General features: G+C 50.9%; 1 protein-coding gene across 3 annotated transcripts in view; it reads right to left on the reverse strand.

Annotated features, from left to right (window-relative positions):
• Positions 1-21963, reverse strand: part of tln1 (talin 1) — a 36584-nt gene that overhangs the window by 7143 nt on the left and 7478 nt on the right. Inside the window, exons 2-51 of one of the 3 annotated variants that reach the window (XM_047329379.1) lie at positions 19901-19987; positions 18443-18605; positions 17350-17447; positions 16578-16707; positions 16169-16321; positions 15929-16071; positions 15442-15569; positions 15277-15337; positions 15023-15127; positions 13639-13794; positions 13415-13516; positions 13147-13223; positions 12814-12994; positions 12604-12717; positions 12404-12512; positions 12083-12291; positions 11888-11986; positions 11598-11660; positions 10362-10529; positions 9970-10264; positions 9725-9891; positions 9509-9637; positions 9293-9406; positions 9087-9200; positions 8853-8987; positions 8647-8775; positions 8454-8556; positions 8121-8329; positions 7890-8009; positions 7614-7811; positions 7311-7450; positions 7112-7205; positions 6717-6806; positions 6038-6160; positions 5811-5954; positions 5554-5715; positions 5273-5413; positions 5003-5184; positions 4698-4830; positions 3990-4091; positions 3724-3894; positions 3363-3611; positions 3121-3240; positions 2883-3029; positions 2615-2781; positions 2349-2532; positions 2114-2239; positions 1854-1970; positions 1581-1766; positions 1375-1482 (exon numbers count right to left, since the gene is read on the reverse strand). In XM_047329379.1, the coding sequence (XP_047185335.1) occupies positions 1375-1482; positions 1581-1766; positions 1854-1970; positions 2114-2239; positions 2349-2532; positions 2615-2781; positions 2883-3029; positions 3121-3240; positions 3363-3611; positions 3724-3894; positions 3990-4091; positions 4698-4830; positions 5003-5184; positions 5273-5413; positions 5554-5715; positions 5811-5954; positions 6038-6160; positions 6717-6806; positions 7112-7205; positions 7311-7450; positions 7614-7811; positions 7890-8009; positions 8121-8329; positions 8454-8556; positions 8647-8775; positions 8853-8987; positions 9087-9200; positions 9293-9406; positions 9509-9637; positions 9725-9891; positions 9970-10264; positions 10362-10529; positions 11598-11660; positions 11888-11986; positions 12083-12291; positions 12404-12512; positions 12604-12717; positions 12814-12994; positions 13147-13223; positions 13415-13516; positions 13639-13794; positions 15023-15127; positions 15277-15337; positions 15442-15569; positions 15929-16071; positions 16169-16321; positions 16578-16707; positions 17350-17447; positions 18443-18572 (6825 nt within the window). In that variant the 5' untranslated portion in view covers positions 18573-18605; positions 19901-19987. Of the gene's footprint in view, positions 1-1374; positions 1483-1580; positions 1767-1853; positions 1971-2113; positions 2240-2348; positions 2533-2614; positions 2782-2882; positions 3030-3120; positions 3241-3362; positions 3612-3723; positions 3895-3989; positions 4092-4697; positions 4831-5002; positions 5185-5272; positions 5414-5553; positions 5716-5810; positions 5955-6037; positions 6161-6716; positions 6807-7111; positions 7206-7310; positions 7451-7613; positions 7812-7889; positions 8010-8120; positions 8330-8453; positions 8557-8646; positions 8776-8852; positions 8988-9086; positions 9201-9292; positions 9407-9508; positions 9638-9724; positions 9892-9969; positions 10265-10361; positions 10530-11597; positions 11661-11887; positions 11987-12082; positions 12292-12403; positions 12513-12603; positions 12718-12813; positions 12995-13146; positions 13224-13414; positions 13517-13638; positions 13795-15022; positions 15128-15276; positions 15338-15441; positions 15570-15928; positions 16072-16168; positions 16322-16577; positions 16708-17349; positions 17448-18442; positions 18606-19214; positions 19385-19900; positions 19988-21963 lie in introns of those variants that run through there. The other 2 variants (XM_047329381.1, XM_047329382.1) reach the window with 2 other exon arrangements.

Below are 21963 nucleotides of genomic sequence, written 5' to 3' on the forward strand. Positions count from 1 at the left end.
TAACAGGAATCAGCCCCCGACAACCGAGCTCAGCTTTATTCAGATGTGTTGTCATGAGGAGATGAAGAGGCGAGGACGTAACCGCCTGGGAACGCATGCAGCCGGGGCCAAACACAGAAAACATCCACATACCACCGGTGTGACACACACACACACACACACACACACACACACACACACACACACACACACACACACACACACACACACACACACACACACACACACACACACACACACACACACACACACACACACACACACACACACACACACACACACACACACACACACACACACACACACACTCCGTTACCTGAGCTACAAGAAACAGCAAACAACAATCAAATCCGTGCGTCACTTCAAGCTCTGAGGTTCAGAGTAGAGCTGCAACAGTTAATCGATTAATCGATTAGTAATCGACTACTAAATGAATCGGCTCATTTATCGGTTCAAGTAGTTTTTATGAAAAATAGAGTCATCAATGTGAATATTTTCTGGTGATCTGTCCACGTTCCACTTCCTGTTAGAAACATGCCGCTGACGACACACTCGTTTTTTTTTTTTTTTCGTGGAATCAAGTTGTTTTCAGTCCAGTGTTAAAACCAAAGCACACACTTCACAGTCGTGCGGTTTACTCACCGGCTTCCACCGACATCAGTGAGCCACAAGTTTTAAAAGAACATTGACGGGATCGTCGTGAAAAAGGAAAGAGAAGAGTTTATCAAACACATGACGGCCGAAAGACGGGGACATGGAGAGAGAGAGGGTTTGTGAGCAGACCGCCATGCGGTGTGTTTAAAGAAGCGGCGAGTTTTGCAATGATCTCGCATACAAACACGTTCATCCTTCAGTGTCACGTGCAGCTGATTCACGACCTGATGTGATGTGAAATACTGTTTAGTTGTAAAATTATGTATTAATCTCCAAAGGTCTCTGTTTCTGTCCGTCAAGATTAAACTGTGGCTACGGAGAATTCAAACCCAAATTTAGGCCCGCCCATATTTCTAAACTTCTTATCAACAAATATGAGCCTATTGCTCACATATTGGTATCAGCACCTATGTTTTCTGATGTGAAACTTTTAGAGAATAAAAAAGAGCATAAAAATAGGTTGGCGCTGGGAAACAGTGTCATTGTGCAGTTTGTCCAGCAGAGGGCGCTGCAACCACATTGTTCCCAACGCCTCCTCCCACTCTTTTGTTCAAGACTCAGTTTGGTTTCATCTTCCAAGAGAACAAATCCTGTTGCTCTACAGAAGTTCACACCTAAACTTGGGGCATTGTCTCGGAAGAACATATTGGAATCTGACATTTTTCTAATTCCCTAACATCAGTATTGCTGTGGGGGTTCGTGTGGGTGGTGACGTCTTACCACCAACACGTGCTCCAGCAAGCCCAGGTATCCGGCGGCGCATTCATTGCCGTAGCGCAGAGCTCTCATCTGGACGTCTTTGCCGACCTCTGGGTGGTACGCTGCTTCCTGCGGGAGCAGACAGAGGAAATGGATTCTTTTAAAGGGAAACAACAACAACGTGAGATGTTACGAGACTCACGATGGAAACCTGGCTCCTTGTGTACCTTGCAGGAGTGCAGCATGTCGGCGATGGCCCTCCGGCTCAGGTTCGCCGTGGCGATGATGTCCTCCTGGCGGCACGAGTTGCCGGCGGCCACCGCCTTCGCCGTCGCCATGGTGATTCCTTTGGTCATGCGGATGAACTCCTCGGGCGTGGTCGTCTTCGGCGGCGGCTCGGAGCTGCTGAACACCTGCGAGGTGAAGCCAGTGAGGAGGAGCGTTAGGGAGGGAACACCTCCACCTGCTTGTTGGAAGAGGTTTGGATGTTCTTTACTCACAGTCAGCTCCTGTTTGATGTGTTCGATCGTCGCCTCCAGAGCTCTGGTTCCCTTCGTGGCCTCGTCCTCCACGGCCTTCACGGTCTTCAGGAGGGACGTCACGTTGGTCACCATCACCTACAACAACAGGTCGGATCGTGTCACCAAAGATTCGACTGACGGCAAGAAGATAAACCGCGATGTCGCGGTGGAACTGTCGCCTGCGTCATCGATTACAAAGTAAAACACGAGCCTGGCCGACTGTGCTCTTAGTTTCGTACCTTGGCCGAGTTCTTGAGCTGCAGCATGCTCGGGTCGTCGTGAGGTTTGCCCGCGGCTGCCTTGGTGGAGCTGATGAGGTTCCCCAGCGCTTTGGCCACGTCCTTCACCGCATTGATCAGGACGACCTGTCGAGATCACAGAACTTTACCGATTCACCCGCTGATGATTGAGCCCGGACACAGTCAGGGGGTTCATGGGCCACGAGAAGATTCAGAAGACTAGAAACCTCCGTACCTGAGTCTCTGGGTCTTCAGAACCCAGACTGGCCGCTCCCAGTTTGACCACATCCGCCAGTTTGGTGATGGTGATCACTGAGGACTGGGCGGCCTGGGCCAGTTTCTCCTGACTGGCTCCGGCGCCGGACACCAGCAGCTTGGTGTCCTCCACCAGAGCCTTGGCCGTCTTCAGGATATATTCTCTGCACACAGACAAAGACTAGTCAAACCCGGAAGGTTCTGGTTCCTCTACGATCTGTGTCTCTGGGGGTGAAAAGTAAGAACCTGTGGTCCGCGAAGGTCTCAGAGTTCTCTCTGTTCAGAGTTCCAGCGGTGGCGAACATGATGGTGGTGTCGAGGTCGGCGATGATTCCGGACACGGCGCTGGCTGCTGTGATGCAGGCCTGCGTGCCGCGGTTTCCCGCCTGCAGCGACGCCAGCACATGGGACACCTGCGAGAAGACAGAGGGGAAAAGAAATGAAGATTTAGAACTCACTGAAAAAACTATCCAGGTCCAAACAGTGGAAGAGAGGCAGTTGGTTGGGGTCTGACCTTCTCGGAGACTTTGCGGGCGCCTTCTATCAGCTCCTTCTTGGTGAACGTGTCGTTGGGGCTGCACTGCAGAGCTCCGGCTTTGGTCACCAGACCTGTGCAGCTGAAACCCAACTCGCCCACCTGCTTCTTGATGTGAGAACCGATCTGGGAACAGAAGAAGTGACCAACGTGACCAAACGGTCTCCTAAAGGAAAAGACGACGCGCTCGCTTGAGGTGCGTTTGTTTTTTATTTACTTCATCGTTCTCCGCGGTCACGGCTGCATATTTGGCCTCGTTTGCCAGATTTCCAAACTCGTTGGTCAGCTGGTTGGCCAGTCCCCCGAGGTCGTCCGGGTTCGTGTTAGACTTGGTCACCTGAGGAGACATGAGAAGATCTAAATTAGGGAACTTCCTCTGTTAAATCTAAATTAAGAAACAAACACCTGACGACCGTAGAGGTCATAAGATCTATGAGAACGATTGTCCGAACTTCTCACCATCTCCTGTACGGTGACAGCGATGGCCTTGGCCGTCCTGACCATGGTCGTCTGGTAGTCCACGAAGGTGCCTTCAGGGTCCAGAGCGGGCGAGTCCTCCATTTTATTGATGGAGTCGTTGATGGAGTCCACCATGCCGCCCACTGCACCCGCTGCGCTGGCAGCCTCAGCCAGGGTGGTGCCCAGGTCGTCCACGGCTTCTTTCATCATCTGCACCGACTCCTCCAGCGCCTCCTGCATGTGCGCTGCCTGGAAACAAATCAAATAACAAACACACATTTATATCACCGGACTACTACGACATCTGACCACAACACAAACGCAGGGGCCTCAGTGTGACCGCAGGTGTCAGACTCAGTACCTTGGGGTTTCCTCCCGCCTCCTTGGCGGTGTAGAGCATCTGCAGGGCCGACTCGGTCAGCGTCTTGGTCTGGTCCAACACGGCCATCTGCTGCTGGCTGCTCACGATCTTGGACGCGGTGCCGATGGCCGCCATGATCAGAGGCTCGAAGTAGCTCGCCATCTGAGAAACCTGTTCACGTGTACGAGGAAGACATCACATGTAAAGACAAGAGACTCTGAGACGAGCGAGTGTGTCTGAGTGTAGACGGCCGTCAGGTGTTTTACCTTGTGTCCCAGCTGAGAGGCCTCCGAGCGAGCAGCCACCGCCACGGGATCAATCAGGTTACTGATCTCATGGACCGAGGCCGCCATCTGCCCGTGGAGATTCTGCAACACACACACACACACGCACGCACACACGCACACACACACACACACACACACACACACACACACACACACACACACACACACACACACACACACACACACACACACACACACACACACACACACACACACACACACACACACACACACACACACACACACACACACACACACACACATTGCTGCATTTAAAAAACAATAGCCTCCATATTAAGCATGTCCTGAAAAGATCATGATCATTTTAACGTCTGCCAAGGAGGCCATGCTCTTATCTGTGTACTCAAAAAACGACAGCACCGGTTTTAGTGTCGTGGTGGGATCTGACCCGATGAACAACGTATTACATTTTGGAGTGGATCCAAGGAAAATGGAAAGATCCAGGAACTTTTTTCTCACCTTTCAAGTGGCGAGATACAACGTTAGCTTTGTCAGAAGAATGCTTCTAGTTTAAGTTTAAATTCAAGGCAATTTTAAGGTGTGTGTGTGTGTGTGTGTGTGTGCGTGTGTACGTGTGTGTGCGTGTGTGTTTGTGTGTGTGTGTGCGTACGTGCGTGTGTACGTGTGTGTGTGTGTGTGTGTGTGATAGTGTGTGTGTGTGTGTACCTCCATGGAGATGTCCTCTCGGGGTGTTAGCTGCTGGCTGATGGCAGCCAGAGAGGCCTGGTCGACCTCACGGATGCAGCCGTTCAGCACCTCGATCGCATCGTCGCACTCTCTCTGACCAGGAGCCTTTTCTCTGCACACGAACAGCAAATAAGACGCAGTTGAGTTTGTTTTCTGCTTTTTCTTTTACTTCATGGTCTAGATTTAGACCAAACTGTCTTTTTTGCTTTACATATAAACAGATTTATGCAGAGTTTCTCATCATGTAAAACATGTAAACCTAAAGCGACAGCAGTAGAGTTTACCTCATGTTGGTGATGAGTTTCTTGATGGAGTCCGACACGGTCCTGGAGTGTCCGGCCAGCACCGACCACTTCGGGGGGTCTTTGGGGTTGACGGCCAGAGAGCGGGCCGTCTGGATCAGGCCGGTCGAGCTCATCAGCATCGTCCTGGCCGCAGCCACGATGGGCTCCATGGCTGCGTGACCCTGAGGAGGATGAGAGGGAGGACAGGTCAGTTTGGAGAATGGTTAAGGGTCATGTAGGAATGTTCTGAGAGCGAAGCTGGGGACAAACCTCGGGGCTGATCTGAGCAGGGATGCTAGCGAACTCCGGGTTGGAGGCGAAGGCGGTCAGGTTGTCCACGGCTTCTATCAGAGGACCGGTGGCCAACTTACACTTCTCTCTGTTGTCGTGGTTAAAGGCTCCGTCCAAAGCCTGCACAGGAACACGTGGTTAGTTTTAGATTCACCCAATGATTGTTCTCGATTCAAGAACATTAGTTTTCTATTAAACCTCCCCGTGTCCTCGTCTCGTCGTGCCTTTAGACACGGTCCAATGTCAAGAGGACGACAAACCTTGATGGACTTGACCAGGTTGGCGGTGGTGTTGGCCACTTCCTTGGCCGACTGGACGAACTGCCTCTTGGCGACGGGGTTGGGCGTCTTGGAGGAGGCCAGGCGACAGGCGTTACACAGCGCCGAGGTGTGTTTGGCCACGATGGTGGCGGCCGAGAGAACCTGAAACAAGAGCAATCGGCTCGGATCAACCAAGAGACCGGATGAAGAAGAAGACCTGGTGGTGATGATGATGCTGCGGAGACGTTGGCCCGTACCTGGGACTGCGTGCAGGCCGGGTCCACCAGGTTCTGACACGCCATCTGAATGGACTGATTGGCCCGAGCGAACTGAGCGGGATCCACCAGACCCTTCTGACCCGCGGAGCTGTTGGGGTCCGACACTCCCACCAGGTAGGCCGCCTGGAACACAAGCAGGTCCAGAGTCAGTTTACAGAACACACAGACTCTACAGGTGTCGAGTAGAACTTCAGTCAGGACGTTACCTGAGCCGCGGCTTCAGTCAGACCACACAAGGCCTTGGAGCCAGAACTGACGGAATCACCGAACTCAGGCAAATTGGAATTCTTGGCATTGTGGGAAATTCCAGCCATGGACTCGCCGAGGACCTGACGGAGGGAAGTCACAGAACACGGTGCGGTTTGGAAAAATGTCTTTCTACGCAAATGTTCAGACAGCATTAAAAAGTTCTAAAATATAATAAAGTGTGTGGGACATGTTGCTTTGTTGCCAAATGTTGGCTCGTATTGTGTAATGTAAAATAATTTTATTTATATTTAATTGTTATTTGAAAGGCTCAACTTCCTCTTCTCCTATTTTCTTTCCATGTTACAATGTTATTTCAACAGCATCTACATTGCCGTCTCGTCCTGTGAGCAACTGATCTAATGGCGCCTGTTGAAAACATATTTTCTCATGAGATGTGATCAGACTTTGACACTGTATTTATCTTCTCTTATAAATAAAGTTGTTTTCTTATAGGCCCAAGTTTACTTTTTTGAACTCTTCACTGATTCATGTTTCTTGACCTCGAAAAAACAACCTACAAAAAAATATTTAAATTAAAAATTAAAAAACTGTAAGATGAGAAGTAAACGTTTGAGAAAGAGTACAGAAGTGAGAGGAGAGATGTGATGATGATGATGATGATGACGTGTGTTCTACCTTGGAGTTCTCCATGACGCTGTCGACACAATCAAAGTACGACAGATCGCTGACGGCTTCCGTCGGGTTCTCCAGCATCCCGATCACCGACTGCACGGAAACACACACACACACACACACACACACACACACGTGACACACACGTGACACACACACACACACACACACACGTGACACACACGTGACACACACACACACACACACACACACACACACACACGTGACACACACACGTGACACACACACACACACATACACACACACACACACACACACACACGCACACACACACACACACACACACACACACACACACACACACACACACACACACATGAAACACATGACCTTTCAGAGAGAGTGTCACCAGAGTGAAGAGAAGATGAGGTCGTTACCTCGAGCTCTCTCAGAGCGTTGTCACACTCCTTCTGACCCGGGGCCTGCTGAGTGCACATGGTGATGAGCTGGTTGATGCTGTCCGTCACCGCCCTGCGGACACACACACACACACACACACACACTCGGACACGTCACACGCTGATCGACAGTGAAATAAATGAAGAGACGGAGAGAGAGAGGAGCGGCGTTGGATACCGAGCGGCGGCGGCGAGCTGGTTCTTCAGGTTCGGGGAACTCGGGTCGGTGGACAGAGCTTTGGCCGACAGCAGCAGTTTGCTGGACGACATGGAGATCGTCTTCAGGTTGGACACCACCTGCGTCTGGTCGTCTTTAGACTGGAGGAGGGGCAACGTCATTGTTTATCATCCTCGTGATTTAAACTGTCCAGGAACAAAACTGACAAAACCCTAAGGTAACTCCATCTAAAGCCTGATTGGTAACAGCTGTGAACCAGAGAGCTGTCACTCAAAGTGTGTGTCGACGACACTCGTCTCTGACCTGCGACGTTCCCGCCATGTCGACGCCGGCCTCCAGGAAGTTGCTGAAGTTCTGTCCGAACTTGCTGGTGGCCCGGGACAGGTCCTGCGTGGTCCCCCTGGACGCCTGCACCACCTCGTTGGCTGACTGGTTGAGACCGGCCGCCACCTCGTTGAGCTGCGCCTGCACCTCCTGGAAGCTCCGCCCACTGGACGGGAACTAGAGCGAGGAAGATTGTTTTAAAAGACTTTGTGGCAGTTATAAAAACACAGACAGGACGTTTTGTACTGTACTCACAGAGTCCGACAGCAGCGTCTTGCTGGCTTCGCCCACGCTGCGGATGGCGTTGTCCACGTCGCGCTGCCCAGGGAGGCAGTTCACACATCTGTTCAGCGCCTGAGACACCGCCTTCGCCACCTACACACACACACACACACACACACATGCATGCACGGAGGTCACATGTCTCTGCAGGACTGGGTGGTCGTGTTGAACATCCGCACCCCCGTCCCTCGGCAAGCGTCCGACCTGCGCCAGCCTCTGTTGACTCTCCGCGTCTCCCGGCTTGGCGATGGCTCTCTTGGTCTCCTCGATCAGGTTGGCCGACTTGTCCATGACGTCGCCGGCGCAGTCCAGCATAGCGTTACGGGCCAGCGCGTCATCGGTGGTGGAGGCGACTCCTCTGGCGGCCGAGGCCAAGGACTTCAGAGCCTGGGCCACGTCTCTGGCCGCCATGCCTGGATCGGGAGGAGACGGAGTTCAGTACGAGAAGGATCATGATGATGTTGTTGTTGTGTGTGTGTGTGTGTGTGTGTGTGTGTGTGTGTGTGTGTATGTGTGTGTGTGTGTGTGTGTTCACACCTGTGTAGTTCTCGTTGCCCTGCGTGGCCTCACTCAGCAGCTGGGCGATGGCCGAGCTCACGGCCTTGGTGCTGGTGCCCAGATCCTGGGAGCTTTTCTCCAGCTGATGGATGAAAACAAACATTGTTCACACAGTTTCTTTATTCTGCTGCCGACGCCCAGTTCAGTGTGTGTGTGTGTGTGTGTGTCTCACCGTGTCTCCCGGCAGCGGTTGGAGTTTCCCATGCTCCGCTGACGCCTTGGCGTCCTTGAGGTCCTTCTCCAGATCCCTCACCATCGACAGAGCGTTTTCGATCTCCAGCGGACCGCACGCCTCCTGAGCCTGCACACGCACCATCAAATGTTTAACGTCATTTTCTTACTCACAACCTTTATCTAAACAAATCGGAACCTTCGTACCTTCTGCGAGGCGGTGCGGAGCTCGGCCAGGGCGCTGGCCAGGTTCTTGGCACACTGTCCGAGCTGCATGGCTGACGCCTGGTCACCGATGGTGGGAACTGTGGCCTTGGAGGCCGTGACCATCTTCGCCCCCGGCTGGAAGAAGAAGAAGAGACAAACTGTTAGAGCTGGATTTTACCAACATAAACAGTGGAACTGAAGACGCGTTGCCTCTGTTAGCTGAGCGAAATTTACCTGCAGGAAGTTCTGGCTGGCGCTGATGAGGGCGAGCTGAGCGCTCGGGCTGTCGGGCTGCGACTGGCTGCCTCGGACTCCCTGCACCAGCTGAGGGATCTGCTCCGCCACCACCTGACGTCACATGGATCAGATTGTTTTAATGTCAGACTGAGAGAAGAGCAGAGATGAAGACGTCGGTGTGTCACGTGTCCTCGTTCGTATACCTTGCAGCTCTGGACGAGCTGCTGCTGAGCAGCCTGGTTCCTGTTGGACGAGGCGGCGTGCTGAGCGGCAGCGATGGTCTGAGTGGCTGCCGCCGCCGCCTGCTTGGCCGCGTTCTGACGGGAGAAATAGGAAATAGACGAGTTTCAGCTTTGTGAGAACAAAATAATAAACTCAAGGACGGATTTTCTCTGCCCTCTGCCGCTCTTCCTCGTTACCTCAAGCTTGTTGACCAGTCGTTTCTTGATGGCGTTCTGCGCGGCGGCGTTGGTCGCCATGCGCAGACCTTCCGCCGCCTCTCGCAGCTTCTGCTGCTGCTCCTCGCTGTCGGGGTTCGCCGCCGCGCCCTGAGGTGAAAGGGTCATGACACGTCAGGTCAAACTCGACTTATCGGGAGTAAAAGTTGTCATGTTCAGAGGTTATAGGTTAAAGACCTTAGCCGCCTCCACCATCTTGGCGGTGGCGTCCGCCAGCAGCTTGGCGGCCGACAGCAGCTTGCGTGAGTTCTCCAGGTCGGACTCTCCCTCTGCGTCCATCTTGATGGCGTTGACCAGGTCTGACGTGGCCTGGGCGAGGATCCGCGCCTGACGCACCATCTCGCCTGTTACACGAGAGGAAGAGGAGGAGTTAAAAGACACTTCCATAATTGGGAAAATGATCAAAGTTAAGCTCCACCCACCAGCGTCTCCCATGGAGCTGAAGATGTTCTCTGTGACGTCCAGGATGCGGTCGGTGGCTTCTCCGTGGCGTCCGATGGGATGGCCTCCGCTGGCGTACTGCTTGATGTGCTGCAGCAGCTCGTTCAGGGCGTGCGTGACGCCGGTGGCGGCCACGCCCACCTGCTTCAGGAGGCCCTCGTCGTTGGTGGCGCCCTGCGACGCATCCACGCAGCCCTCCACCGACTTGGCCACCAGCTTGCCCGCCTCGATCAGCTGCTCCTGGCACACGGGCGAGCTGATGGTCGGCGCCACAACCTGGACGACGACGGGGACGAGATGGAGATGTTACGCAAGGAATATGGGAGCTGCGGTGAACGGACCGTCACGGCGTGCAGCTCTGTGGACGACTCACCCGGGTGCAGGCCACCAGCTGCGACGTGGACAGGGCGCACTGGGTGGCGGCGGCGATCACGCGGTTCTGCTGCACTGAATCCTCCGTCTTCTGGGCCACGTTCTTCGCCTTAAGCACCAGAGCAGCAGCGGCGTTCGCCACGGCTTTAGCCAGCTGCATCAGCATGTCCTGCAACAACACACACGACAATCAACATTGATCAGCTATCAATAACTGCTCCTGGGACGAAGAGGGAGAGTTATTAATAAATGTGTTATGACCACAGAATGTACATAAAGATGGACGACACGTCTCCACTTGCTAACATGGAGGGGGCGGGGCTTATGGCCTAAACCACAGTCAGCCACCAGGGGGCGATGAGGAGGATTAGGTTTCACTTTTCGGGAGCCGTCACGTCGTCCATCTTTATTTACAGACGTTGGTTGAAAGAAATTTGAACAATTGGAATTTTATAGATTATAAAGTTATTAGGAATAATAATTCAGATCTTATTCAAATCTGAAAGGAGGAAGTGAAACACCTGACAGACAGTTGAGCGGCTCTGCCTCCATATTGCTGTTTTATAGTATTTTTTATATTATTGTCCATAAGGAGAGTTTTAATGTCTTTGTTGTTTCTGTCAGATTATGTTATGTTACACAGACGACACCCGAATATCTTTAAACGTTATTCCAGCTAAAGCAGGAGCGAGGAAAACTTTATGGAATTTGCCAAAGTTACTATCAAAAATTTGTAAGATGTTTTCAGACATTATCTACGGAAAATGTCTCGGAAAATCTCCAGCTGCATTCTTCACATGTGAACGGCAAACTCAGGACAATTTTCCGTTCACATATGAAAAAAAAAAGGCAACAAGGTTTTCCGAGTCGGGTTCACGAGCCGGAACATTTCTGGAACTTTCAGACGAGTGGTGAATCTTCCGGAGATTTTCCTGCTGATTCGCTGACATTTATTATCCTCCACCAAGAAAATCATACATTTGAGTTTTTCCATGTATATTTGAATAAAACCTGTGTGATTGATTTTTGATATGATTCATAATGTGTGTGACCACGTTCCGTCAGATTAAAGGAGAATTAAACAGAATGTATAATCCCTCTCTGGAGACGTCAGGTGGCCTCTTGGAGTAGAACTGAATTATTGACAGATTGAATTATAATTTTTACACAGAAGATTGATTTGATTGGCTCTTCAGATCAGATGGGAGCGTTTTGCCCTCGGGACACGTTCTGTTACCAGGGTCTGACAATAAGAGGAGACTCTCCGTCCGGTCGCCCTGAACGATCCTGAACCTGGAAACTGTCAGAGACGGACGTCAAATACAGGAAGTGACAGGAAACAGATTCATCACACAACAACAGAGACACGACGTCCTCACGCGTCTCGTGATTGACCTTGTAGATGACCTCGTTCGGGAGTCGAGGTATCAGGGGCAAACAGGAAGTGGTTTCATTTTCACATAGTTATGGACAATATATTCATGTTCTTCTGAATATTACACACTGCAGTTTTAAAGACAGACGAACCTGGAACTGTGGGTCCGTGTCCGTCTCTCCGATGTGGGACAGCAGCTCTCCGCTGGCCTGGCCCACGTTCCCCGCGGCCTGAAGCAGGTTCTGACGAGGCTGCGAGACAAAACAGAACCACGGACACAAAACTCAAACTACGCTGAGAACAAACTTAATTTGAGAATGAATCAACGAGTCCGGCGGTGCACCGACCTCCGTGTTTGCTGGCTGAGCCGTCTGCAGCATGTCGGACACGGCGCAGGCCAGGTTCTTGGCGGCGCCGAGCAGCTGCTGCCCGTTCGCCCCCTCGTCCTCCATCAGTGCCGCCAGGAGTTTGACCCCCTTCGACATCTCCGTCAGGTTGGAGGAGATGGTGGTGACGGCGCAGCCCACGGCCGTGTAGTCCGTCTCTGCCGGGTCACCTGGGGACGGGAGGGCAAGGTTCACGTGAACATGACCTCTCAGACGGTTATAATACGGGGAGTTGTGTTTCTGACTCTTTAAATGTAATCAGGTGTGTTATTGTTGCGTGACCTGCAGTCAGGTTGACCATGGAGGCGGTGCCGGCCGTGATGGCGTCCACCTGCGAGTGGATCTCGTGTTTGGACTCGTCCATCTTGTTTTTGCGCCAGGCTTGTGACGCCTGAAACGACGAGAAAGAAAATGGGTCAGAGAGACGGAACCAACCAGAGACGAGTCCACTTCAGATTCAAAGGGAAGGAGTTAAATCTCACAGCGTCGGTTCCCAGCGGAGGCAGAGTGTCGAAGTCGTCCAGCGTCGCCTGCGCAGCCTGAACCGCCTGCATGCTGGAGTTGATGGTTCCGGTCAGAGCTTGTTGCGCCGACGTCTGCGGACACAAACATTTATAAATTCAATATCGATATTAGAGCCGGAGCAAGACGGATTATTGGAGACCGGTGTGAGCGCCTCTCTCGTGTTGTACCAGCGGAGGCATGTGGCCGCGGTGCATCTGCCCGCTGGTGATGTGCTGCTTGGGCTGCGGCATGGAGCCCATCTGGAAGCTCTCTGGTCCCCCGGCCCCCGAGCGCATGATGGCCGGCAGGGCCACCGAGCCCGTCTCCACCCGGCCCACCTTGTTGAACTGCTGCTGCAGCACGGTGGACCTGGAGGGAAGAGGGGAAGGAAATACGGAGGGTTTCCCCCAGACGGAGGTCGTCAGCGTCACTCTGAGATATCTCGGACATTTTACTGGTTCGGAAACTGTCCAGACCTCAGTTCCTGGTCTCAAACAGTCTCTCCTCACACACACGCTTACTTTTTGGGAGACACAGAATCTTCCAACATGGTCGACTCTTCGTCTCCTTCCAGACCGAAGTGATCTTTGCTCTTTTTCTGTGAAAAGGCAGAAAACACACAAACACAAACCATCATCGTGGTTCTAAGGAAAGTGGAAGTCAAACAAACGAGGAGTAAAATGAGAAAACAAATAAAGCTCTGGTGGCGTCTTTATTCACGACGACGTTCCTAAGAGTTTCTCCCCCGACCGTTGAGCCTCGGGACTCAGAGTTCTGTCGCTCCGTTACCTTCTTGAGGATGATGTCGATGTAGCCGGCGATGAGCTGAGCGATCTGCTCGCCCTCAGTCGTCTGCACCGAGTAATACCCGTCCTGGTAATCTCCGAAGTCCTGGAGACAGAAGAAGGAACAAGCTCAGACGCGAGACGTGACGCTGCTGCTGCAGTTTGTGTTCCGTCTCCGTCCACCAGCAGGCTCCTGATCCCGGTTCTGATCCACGTCGACGAACTCACCAGCGTGAAGCTCTTGGGCGACGCGGCCCAGCGCTTGATGTTGGTGAGGCTCCACTCCTGGATCACCTCCTTGGTCTTCTCGTCCACGCGCATCGTGCACTCCTTGGTGATGCCGAGCAGACGCGGCACCAGCTTGTTCTTCCCCTTCATCTTCTCCTGCGGGACGTTCGGAGGAAAACGCTTTAGGAAGCGGCAGCACAAGTCCACATGACATGACGGTCCACTTCCTCGTTACATCTTTATTCTCATTAAAATGTCTTCTGTGTGTAAGAATATATTTTTTCTTGGAAACTTATGCATTAATATATGTTGGTAAATTAAAATAGGAAACATGAATGTGGAGGAGGTGGAGCTGAGGGGCTGCAGCTCCCCCTACTGGGCTGTAACTGTAAGACCAAAACAAAAAACTAAAACGATTTTTTTTTCCTTTAAATTTCATCTCATAATTTTTTCAATAATATTTGATTAGATTTCAGAACATCAGTCTATTTTCTGTCGCCTCTGACGCACACGTGTAGAACATGACGTGTAGACGTTGATACAAACTGTTCAATTGTCATGTTGTGTCAAATGTTGCCAATTGCCATGAATGTTGTGCCAGATTTCATATGACGTCATCATCTAAACTTTCTCTCAGCGACTCCAGGTCTGACCGACGTCCAGCGTCTCTGAGGAAAAGCCGCTAATCATAAAGGTCGGTGGTTCGATCCCCGGCTCCTCTGGTCGGCGTGTCAGAGTCAAAATAAAGTTTGGTGTTTGTTGTTGTTTGTGTCCCAACTAACTCAATCGATCTACGACTGTCAGAGCAGAAACAAATATGATAAAAGTCACATGATGCAGATTAAATGAAACAAAGAGGATGTTTATCATTTAGTCGATTGAAATCAGCTGATGTGAGTCACAGATATAAAAAAGTTTATTTTACAGAATAAACAAAGCAGAAAAGATGTTGAGCATTAATGTTTATATTTCACATAAAAAACTTTATTTTCTCAATTCATGTTTTATATATTTAGTTGTATTTGTGTTTTCTTTTCATTCAATTATTGTTATTTATAATGAAGTAAAATTATTTTATGGTTAAATTGTTAAATATCAAGAGTTTCATAGCAACATATTAAGACTCAATTTTTGCTTCTTCAATATATAAATATTAACCGATATTTTCTAATGGACATTTTTTTACACCCTAGTATTGACCCAAAATCCATATCGGTCGGACTCAAATTCTTATTTTCAAAGCTTCACTTTTCCTTCTGACCTCCAGGAGAAATATCAGGCCCCCTGCTCGGGGACCCGCCCCCTGCTCAGGGACCCGCCCCCTGCTCGGGGACCCGCCCCCTGGCAGATTGCATGCTGGGAGTTGTGATCGCCTCTTCCTCACCTTGACCAGGAAGAAGGAGACTCCGTAGGTCTTCAGGGAGCGGGCCAGCTTCACGTAGCTGACCTTGGCCTCGATCTCCGTCATGTTCTGACAGTTCTTGTGAGCCTGCGACGAAGACAAACAAACACGAGTCATCGCTCTTCAATTAGCTCGTGACTCATGGTTATCGTTTCAACATCAGTCTCAAAGCTCATGATGAGAGATGGTTGCAACACGAAGCACCAGAGAGAGAATCGACAGAGGTGGAGTCTCACCTGGAAGATCTTCTTCTCTCCTTTGTTCTTGATGTATTCTTTGGGAAGGAACTCCTTCAAGCTGAGGAGGAAACAGGGAGACGAAATCAACTCAGAGCAGAGACGTCACACGGCGACACGAACGGAGGGACACGGGATGTGGACGTGACGATGAACGTGACTCACTCCAGGAATCCAGGCTTGTGTTTGGACTCGTTGTGGTCGCCGAACTGAATCTGACACTGGTAACCTGCGAACTCACAGGCCTTGTCGAAGGAGACGGGATGAGACCCGTTCAGGATGTCGTCACGGGCCTGGGAAGAAACAAACAAACAGGCGCAGGAGTTAGGACACAACAACACAAGAGGAAACGGACACTCGACAGTGAACCACAGCTGTGTCCCAATTCAGGCTCCGCCTCCTTCTGAGGCCACATATGAAAACCGACAGCGTCAAAACGGTGCGACTCGGTCGTCACGTTTCAAGGTTCTCCTTCAAATATCCCCCTTCCTGTCCCGAGCAACGAAGGATTCAAGGATGGATCCCAACTCAACATATCCCAGGATTCATCGAGTGCCGGGGACGAACCCGTCAGGGCGGATCACGCTGGTGACGGCAAATAGGAAACAATTTTGGTTTGGCCGTCCTGGTGTGTGTGTGTGTGTGTGTGTACCTGCACATAGAGCAGGTTGAGCTGGACCGGGTCTCTGGAGTCCACGTTCTGGTCCGAGTAGAAGAACTTCCTCCTGAGCAGCAGCATCTCCGTCTCCTCCACACCCTGTTCCCTTAGCGTCCGGCCGTGGTCCAACCAGTTCACTGACGACAAACAGAAAAGAGGAACCATGACATCACCGGGCGTGTTACAGTCACAGTGTGTGTGTGTGTGTGTGTGTGTGTGTGTGTTGCGTCCTACACTCATCGTCCGTGTGCAGCTTCTGCTTCAGCTTCTCCATCTTCTTGTCGTCTCTCAGCAGAGTCTTGTCTCTCTTCAGTGTTCCCATCGTCTCCTCCTTCTTCTCCTCGCCGATGTCTCGCACCAGCGAGTACTCGTCGTAGTTCGTGATGCCTGAGACACACACACACACACACACACACACACACACACACACACACACACACACACACACACACACACACACACACACACACACACACACACACACACACACACACACACACACACACACACACACACACACACACACACACACACACACACACACACACACACACACACACACACACACACACACAGAACCTTAACGTTCCAGGCTGCGCTGCAGAAACACTCAAAGCAGCAGAGTCCTTGCATGTTGCCGAACCTATTCTGGCGCAGATGGTCATGAGCATGTCGCTGACGATCTTGGAGTCGTCCACCATGACGGTCTTCACCGTCCCGTCCAGCATGCGGATCTTCAGAGGCCTCTGCTTCTTCTTGTACTCCAGAGTGTCCTGACGGACGGAGAGAGGAAGGAAGAGTTGGAGTCATGAGATGTGGAATCACATGTGATCATCAATTCCCAAAAGTAAATTTAGTCAAATCTCTTCTGAAACAAGACGTTGTTGCCACAAAATGTAGGTTAATGTCATTTTCGAACTGTAGCGACCCATTCGCACGAACTGTGTGTGGTGTCAAATCAATTCAATCTTGATTTCTTTTGAAAAAGCGACAGAGTGGGAAGTATTTCAGCGTCGCGCAGTTCACAGGTAGAGGGGAACGAACAGGTGGGAGGCGGCAGCGCCACTTCCTTGTGTTCTATCTTGATCAGCGTCACACGTGTTACCATCGATTCATAAAGTTAAGAGATCAGATCAAGTGTGAATTAATTTGACGTGGCACACGATTCGATTTGATGTATTGGAACGCTCCCCGAATGCTTCTAGTTTGAATGTTTTGAATTAGTACGTCATTAACAGTTGGAATATGAAACTTTCCCTCCATGTTTTTGAATTTGTAATAAAAAGTGACAGCTCAATAAAAGATTCCTGTGGATTTCCTCAGTTTTCCTCGACAGGACGTTGTTTCACTCTGGACGTTTAAAAACCACTGGACTCGTTTCCTCATCCTCCCGTTGGTTCTTGCGAGTGACTCACCCCATTCCTCAGCATGTAGTAATCCAGGGCCTTTCCCGCCTCCAGCCAGATGCCTTTCTTTGGGTCTTCATCGGACAGAAACAGCCCGTAGTCGTTGGCTGAGGAGGGAAACACAAACAGTCGTACATGTTGTCTCGTGTGTTAGTGGATCGAAGGACGCTCGGCAGAAGAAGAAAACACATCTGGCGTGAGCGCGTCGGGCGTCACGTTTCAGAACTGAGAGACTTTGTTAATTCGCTGCAGAGGAGAAACAGAGTCGGAGACTCTTAGTCTGAGCATTCGTAACGAGTCACAGGTCGAAACAAGCCTCTGACGTCACGAGTCAGAACTCTGCCTGCAGCCGCTGATGACACGTTACTGTACGACGCACAGACTGGCCCAGATCATCTTCATCATCATCATCCACAAATAGAGCGGAGCTGTGTTTGACAAGCTGCAGCTGAAGTGTCCAGACTCCGTGTCCGAGGGAGTCACAGTCAGAGTCCAAGATATTTAATCAATGTCTCAAAATAAATCACGAGTAAAGATTTTCTTTCTCCAGATATAGAAAAATACTTTGGACAATAATTGTAGGTGTCTTCTATTCTGTAAAAAGGAGTTCAGAATATATGAATGTTTAAATTATTTTTCATTTTAAAAGTTTAACTATCTGATTCGTGACTGAAACGATGTTGCGTCGCTCGTCTTTTATCAGAACTATTCATATTTTATTAACGTACAACAACAGTTTACTGTTTTTTCTGTTTAGAGTCGACGCAGAAGCTGCACTGTGTCGATCTGTTTGCCGATATGAGACATACAGCCATGAGCCAATATGAAAACTGTTATTTTAGTTCAGTTTTCAGTTAGTTATTAGATGCGTTGAGTTATTTTATTTGAGAACATCCACCAACAGATTCATGTAATGAAGACACTGATGAAGCCAATTGAAGCGAACGCTCGATGAGCCAACAAGTTCTTTGAAAGAAGACGAGCAAGTTGTTTATCATATAAACGCCCGGAAAGGATCAAATGCAGCTTTTGTCTATTTGATTTTCCAGATTAATCAAAGTAATCGTCAACAGATTCATTCATTCACGGAGAGGCGACTCACGCTGTCCGAGCTGCGCCTCGGGAACTCGCTCCCTGATGATGCGGCAGGCGTCGTACACCATGGTGGACGGTTCGAACTGCATCGTCTTCACCACGTTGCCCACGCCGATCTTCAGCGACAGGGCCACCATGACTGCTGCTCTGCACCGCCGGCCCGCTCACACCTGTGACCACCAACAACAACGTACAGTCACTTATACCTTTGTTAGAAACACGTGTGTGTCAGTTATACTGACATGCAGAAAAGAAACCACTCGAGTGAGAGGCAGCGAGTTATGGTTCATGCTCGAATAATCTGCACGATCAGAAAACCTCCGCCGTCGTCAGTTGACATTTAATCTGATTAAAACATAAACTGATTATGATTTTCTTATTTTCAGACCTCGCGCTGTTCGTCAGAGCGATGCAGCAAAACAACAAACTGACTCAAACACACTCACGTTACAGACGCACACTTCCTGTACATGTTGTATTTGTGTCCCGTGTAAATGTAAATAACATGTAAACTGTCTGAATATTGTCTGTGCTATTAATTACAGTATCACAATCAAACTCCCGGAGGCCACAAACGTACGTCTGTAAATGAACAGAAAGATTTGTCGATATCAAACCACGTCCAAACGACGAGATGAGAAGACACACTGAAACATGACGTCAGTGAGAATCAGGAAACAGAAGTTTCAGCACAAACCAACCACATCTGACACAAACATGAAACACGTTGTTCTTTTTAAAGTTAAAGCACGAGACGGAGACAAAGATGGACGACAGACCGAAACTCATCCACCAGGAAATAAAGTTGGTACGATTTCCTTTAACTGGTCGAGTGAACTGAGACTTGGATCATCGTCCGTTCGTGACTCAGACCAAGCTGCACATTATATCCACAGTTTGTAGAACAGCGTCTGAGAAGCGAGCGGAGGTGAAGGAAGTGAAGAGGCCGGAGGTGAGTTACGAGCAGCAGACGTGAGGAGACGAGGGAGGAGGAGATCGTGTCACAACACAGACGCCCTGACACCCGCCGCCTCACTTCCTGCTGCTGACACTGTGTCACTAGATCAGTTCCTCTTTTCTTTTTCTGGCTCGCGGCCTCGACGACGGGAGGACGTGACGGACAGAGGATCAGTTATCAGCAGTAACGCCGCGTGTTTGTGGTCACTGATAGAAACGAGGCAGGAAAACGGACGGTTTCCTCCAAACTGACACGAAGATCAGCGTGTTCCTGAATCCGTTGTTCAGGAACCTGTCACTCCGACCTCCTGGGTCCGGAGCTTCGGGCTTTTCAATTTGGTACAAACCAAAACTACGGGTGTGAAAGTTTCCTCCTCAGACCAAAAGACCAAACACCTGGTCCGGACCAAGAGAGGAGGTCTGAGTCCGGATCAAACTGAACCGTGGTCCTGTGTTAGCAGCGTGAAAACAAGCAGAACCACAGGAGCCAATGAGAGCAGTGATTTACCTGATGTGGAACTCTGTTTGAGTGACAGCTCTGCTGCCCAGTCAGACGATCAGCGGCGCGTTTCTTCTTCTTCTTCTTCTTCTCTGACTGAAGACAAAAGCAAACAAAACACCAGGTCACAATCAGTTCATTCATCCAGCCCACGTTTTACACTCAACGCCATTCTCATAACCTGATCAGCTGCTCGTAACATGTCATGCTTCTTAAACAAAACTCCCCACGTTAATAGCAGAAGTTTAAAAACTGCGACGTCTCGTCGTTGTGATGTGAAACATCACAACAACACCGACTTTGAATTCAAAGAGTCTCCGTCAGCAGGATGAAAAGATAGATTTCCGAGAAACTTGGTGGAGGTGAAAGTTGAGTGTGCGACACACACACACACACACACACACACACACACACACACACACACACACACACACACACACACACACACACACACACACACACACACACACACACACACACACACACACACACACACACACACACACACACACACAAACACACACACACACACACACACACACACACACACACACACACACACACACACACACACACACACACACACACACACAAAGAGGAATGTGTTGATGCAAACGTCCGACATTAAACAGACTTTTCTTTGCGGCGACTGATGATGCTCGTCTGGACGGACGGAGTTCAACTGAGAAGTGAACTGTTACCAGTTCGTTTACCCTCAATTAATATATTTAAAAATTCAAATAAACCGAGTTCAGGAGATGGAAGAAGTCGTCCGACCTCCAGGGTGAAGAAGACGTTGAGTCAGATCTTTTACAGGCTGAGTCTGGTTTTAACGCCGAGGTCGACTCGTATCTGCAGCGACACGTCTGGAGCGTCGTCAGGGCCGACGCCTCCGAGAGGCAGAAATAACATCTGCATCCAAACATCTATTTCAGTTTGAGGGGGTGAAGAGGTGAGGAGGTGAGGGGGTGGGGGGGTGAGGAGATGAGGAGGTGAGGAGGTGAGGAGGTCAGGGGGTGAGGAGGTGAGGGGGTGAGGAGATGAGGAGGTGAGGAGGTCAGGGGGCGAGGAGGTGAGGAGGTGAGGAGGTCAGGGGTGAGGAGGTGAGGAGGTGAGGAGGTCAGGGGGTGAGGAGGTGAGGAGATGAGGAGATGAGGGGGTGAGGAGGTGAGGGGGTGAGGAGATGAGGAGGTGAGGGGGTGAGGAGATGAGGAGGTGAGGGGGTGAGGAGATGAGGAGGTGAGGGAGTGAGGAGATGAGGAGGTGAGGGGGTGAGGAGGTGAGGAGATGAGAGGGTGAGGAGGGGAGGAGGTGAGGGGGTGAGGAGATGAGGGGGTGAGGAGATGAGGAGGTGAGGAGGTGAGGGGGTGAGGAGGTGAGGAGGTGAGGGGGTGAGGAGATGAGGGGGTGAGGAGGTGAGGAGGTGAGGGGGTGAGGAGATGAGGGGGTGAGGAGATGAGGGGGTGAGGAGGTGAGGAGATGAGGGGGTGAGGAGATGAGGGGGTGAGGAGATGAGGAGATGAGGGGGTGAGGAGGTGAGGAGATGAGGGGGTGAGGGGGTGAGGAGGTGAGGAGGTGAGGGGGTGAGGGGGTGAGGAGGGGAGGAGATGAGGGGGTGAGGAGGGGAGGAGGTGAGGGGGTGAGGAGATGAGGGGGTGAGGAGGTGAGGAGATGAGGGGGTGAGGAGGTGAGGAGATGAGGGGGTGAGGGGGTGAGGGGGTGAGGAGGGGAGGAGGTGAGGGGGTGAGGGGGTCAGGGTCCAGTGTCAGAGGTTTCATCTCCATCCTCTCTGTTCTGAGATCCCCACTCTCCTGATGTCATTTCCTGTTTTAAAAAAACCTCAGACGCCATAAAAGGACATTGTTCAGCGCGTCTCCTCCTCCTCACTCAGCTGTGATTCAGCCTGAGCAGGCGTCCAGAGGAGAAACGGTCCGACGGAGGAGGAAGTGCCGCGTCACAACAACAGTAATTACTGCACTTACTGAGAAATGAGGAAGAAGAGCAGCGGCGGCCAATCACAGGCAGCTTGACAGGAAAACACCACAACTGGGAAACTGACTCAGGGAAGATCA

The sequence above is a fragment of the Scophthalmus maximus genome, chromosome 20, assembly GCF_022379125.1.
Source record: "Scophthalmus maximus strain ysfricsl-2021 chromosome 20, ASM2237912v1, whole genome shotgun sequence".
NCBI classification, from domain to species: Eukaryota; Metazoa; Chordata; class Actinopteri; order Pleuronectiformes; family Scophthalmidae; genus Scophthalmus; species Scophthalmus maximus.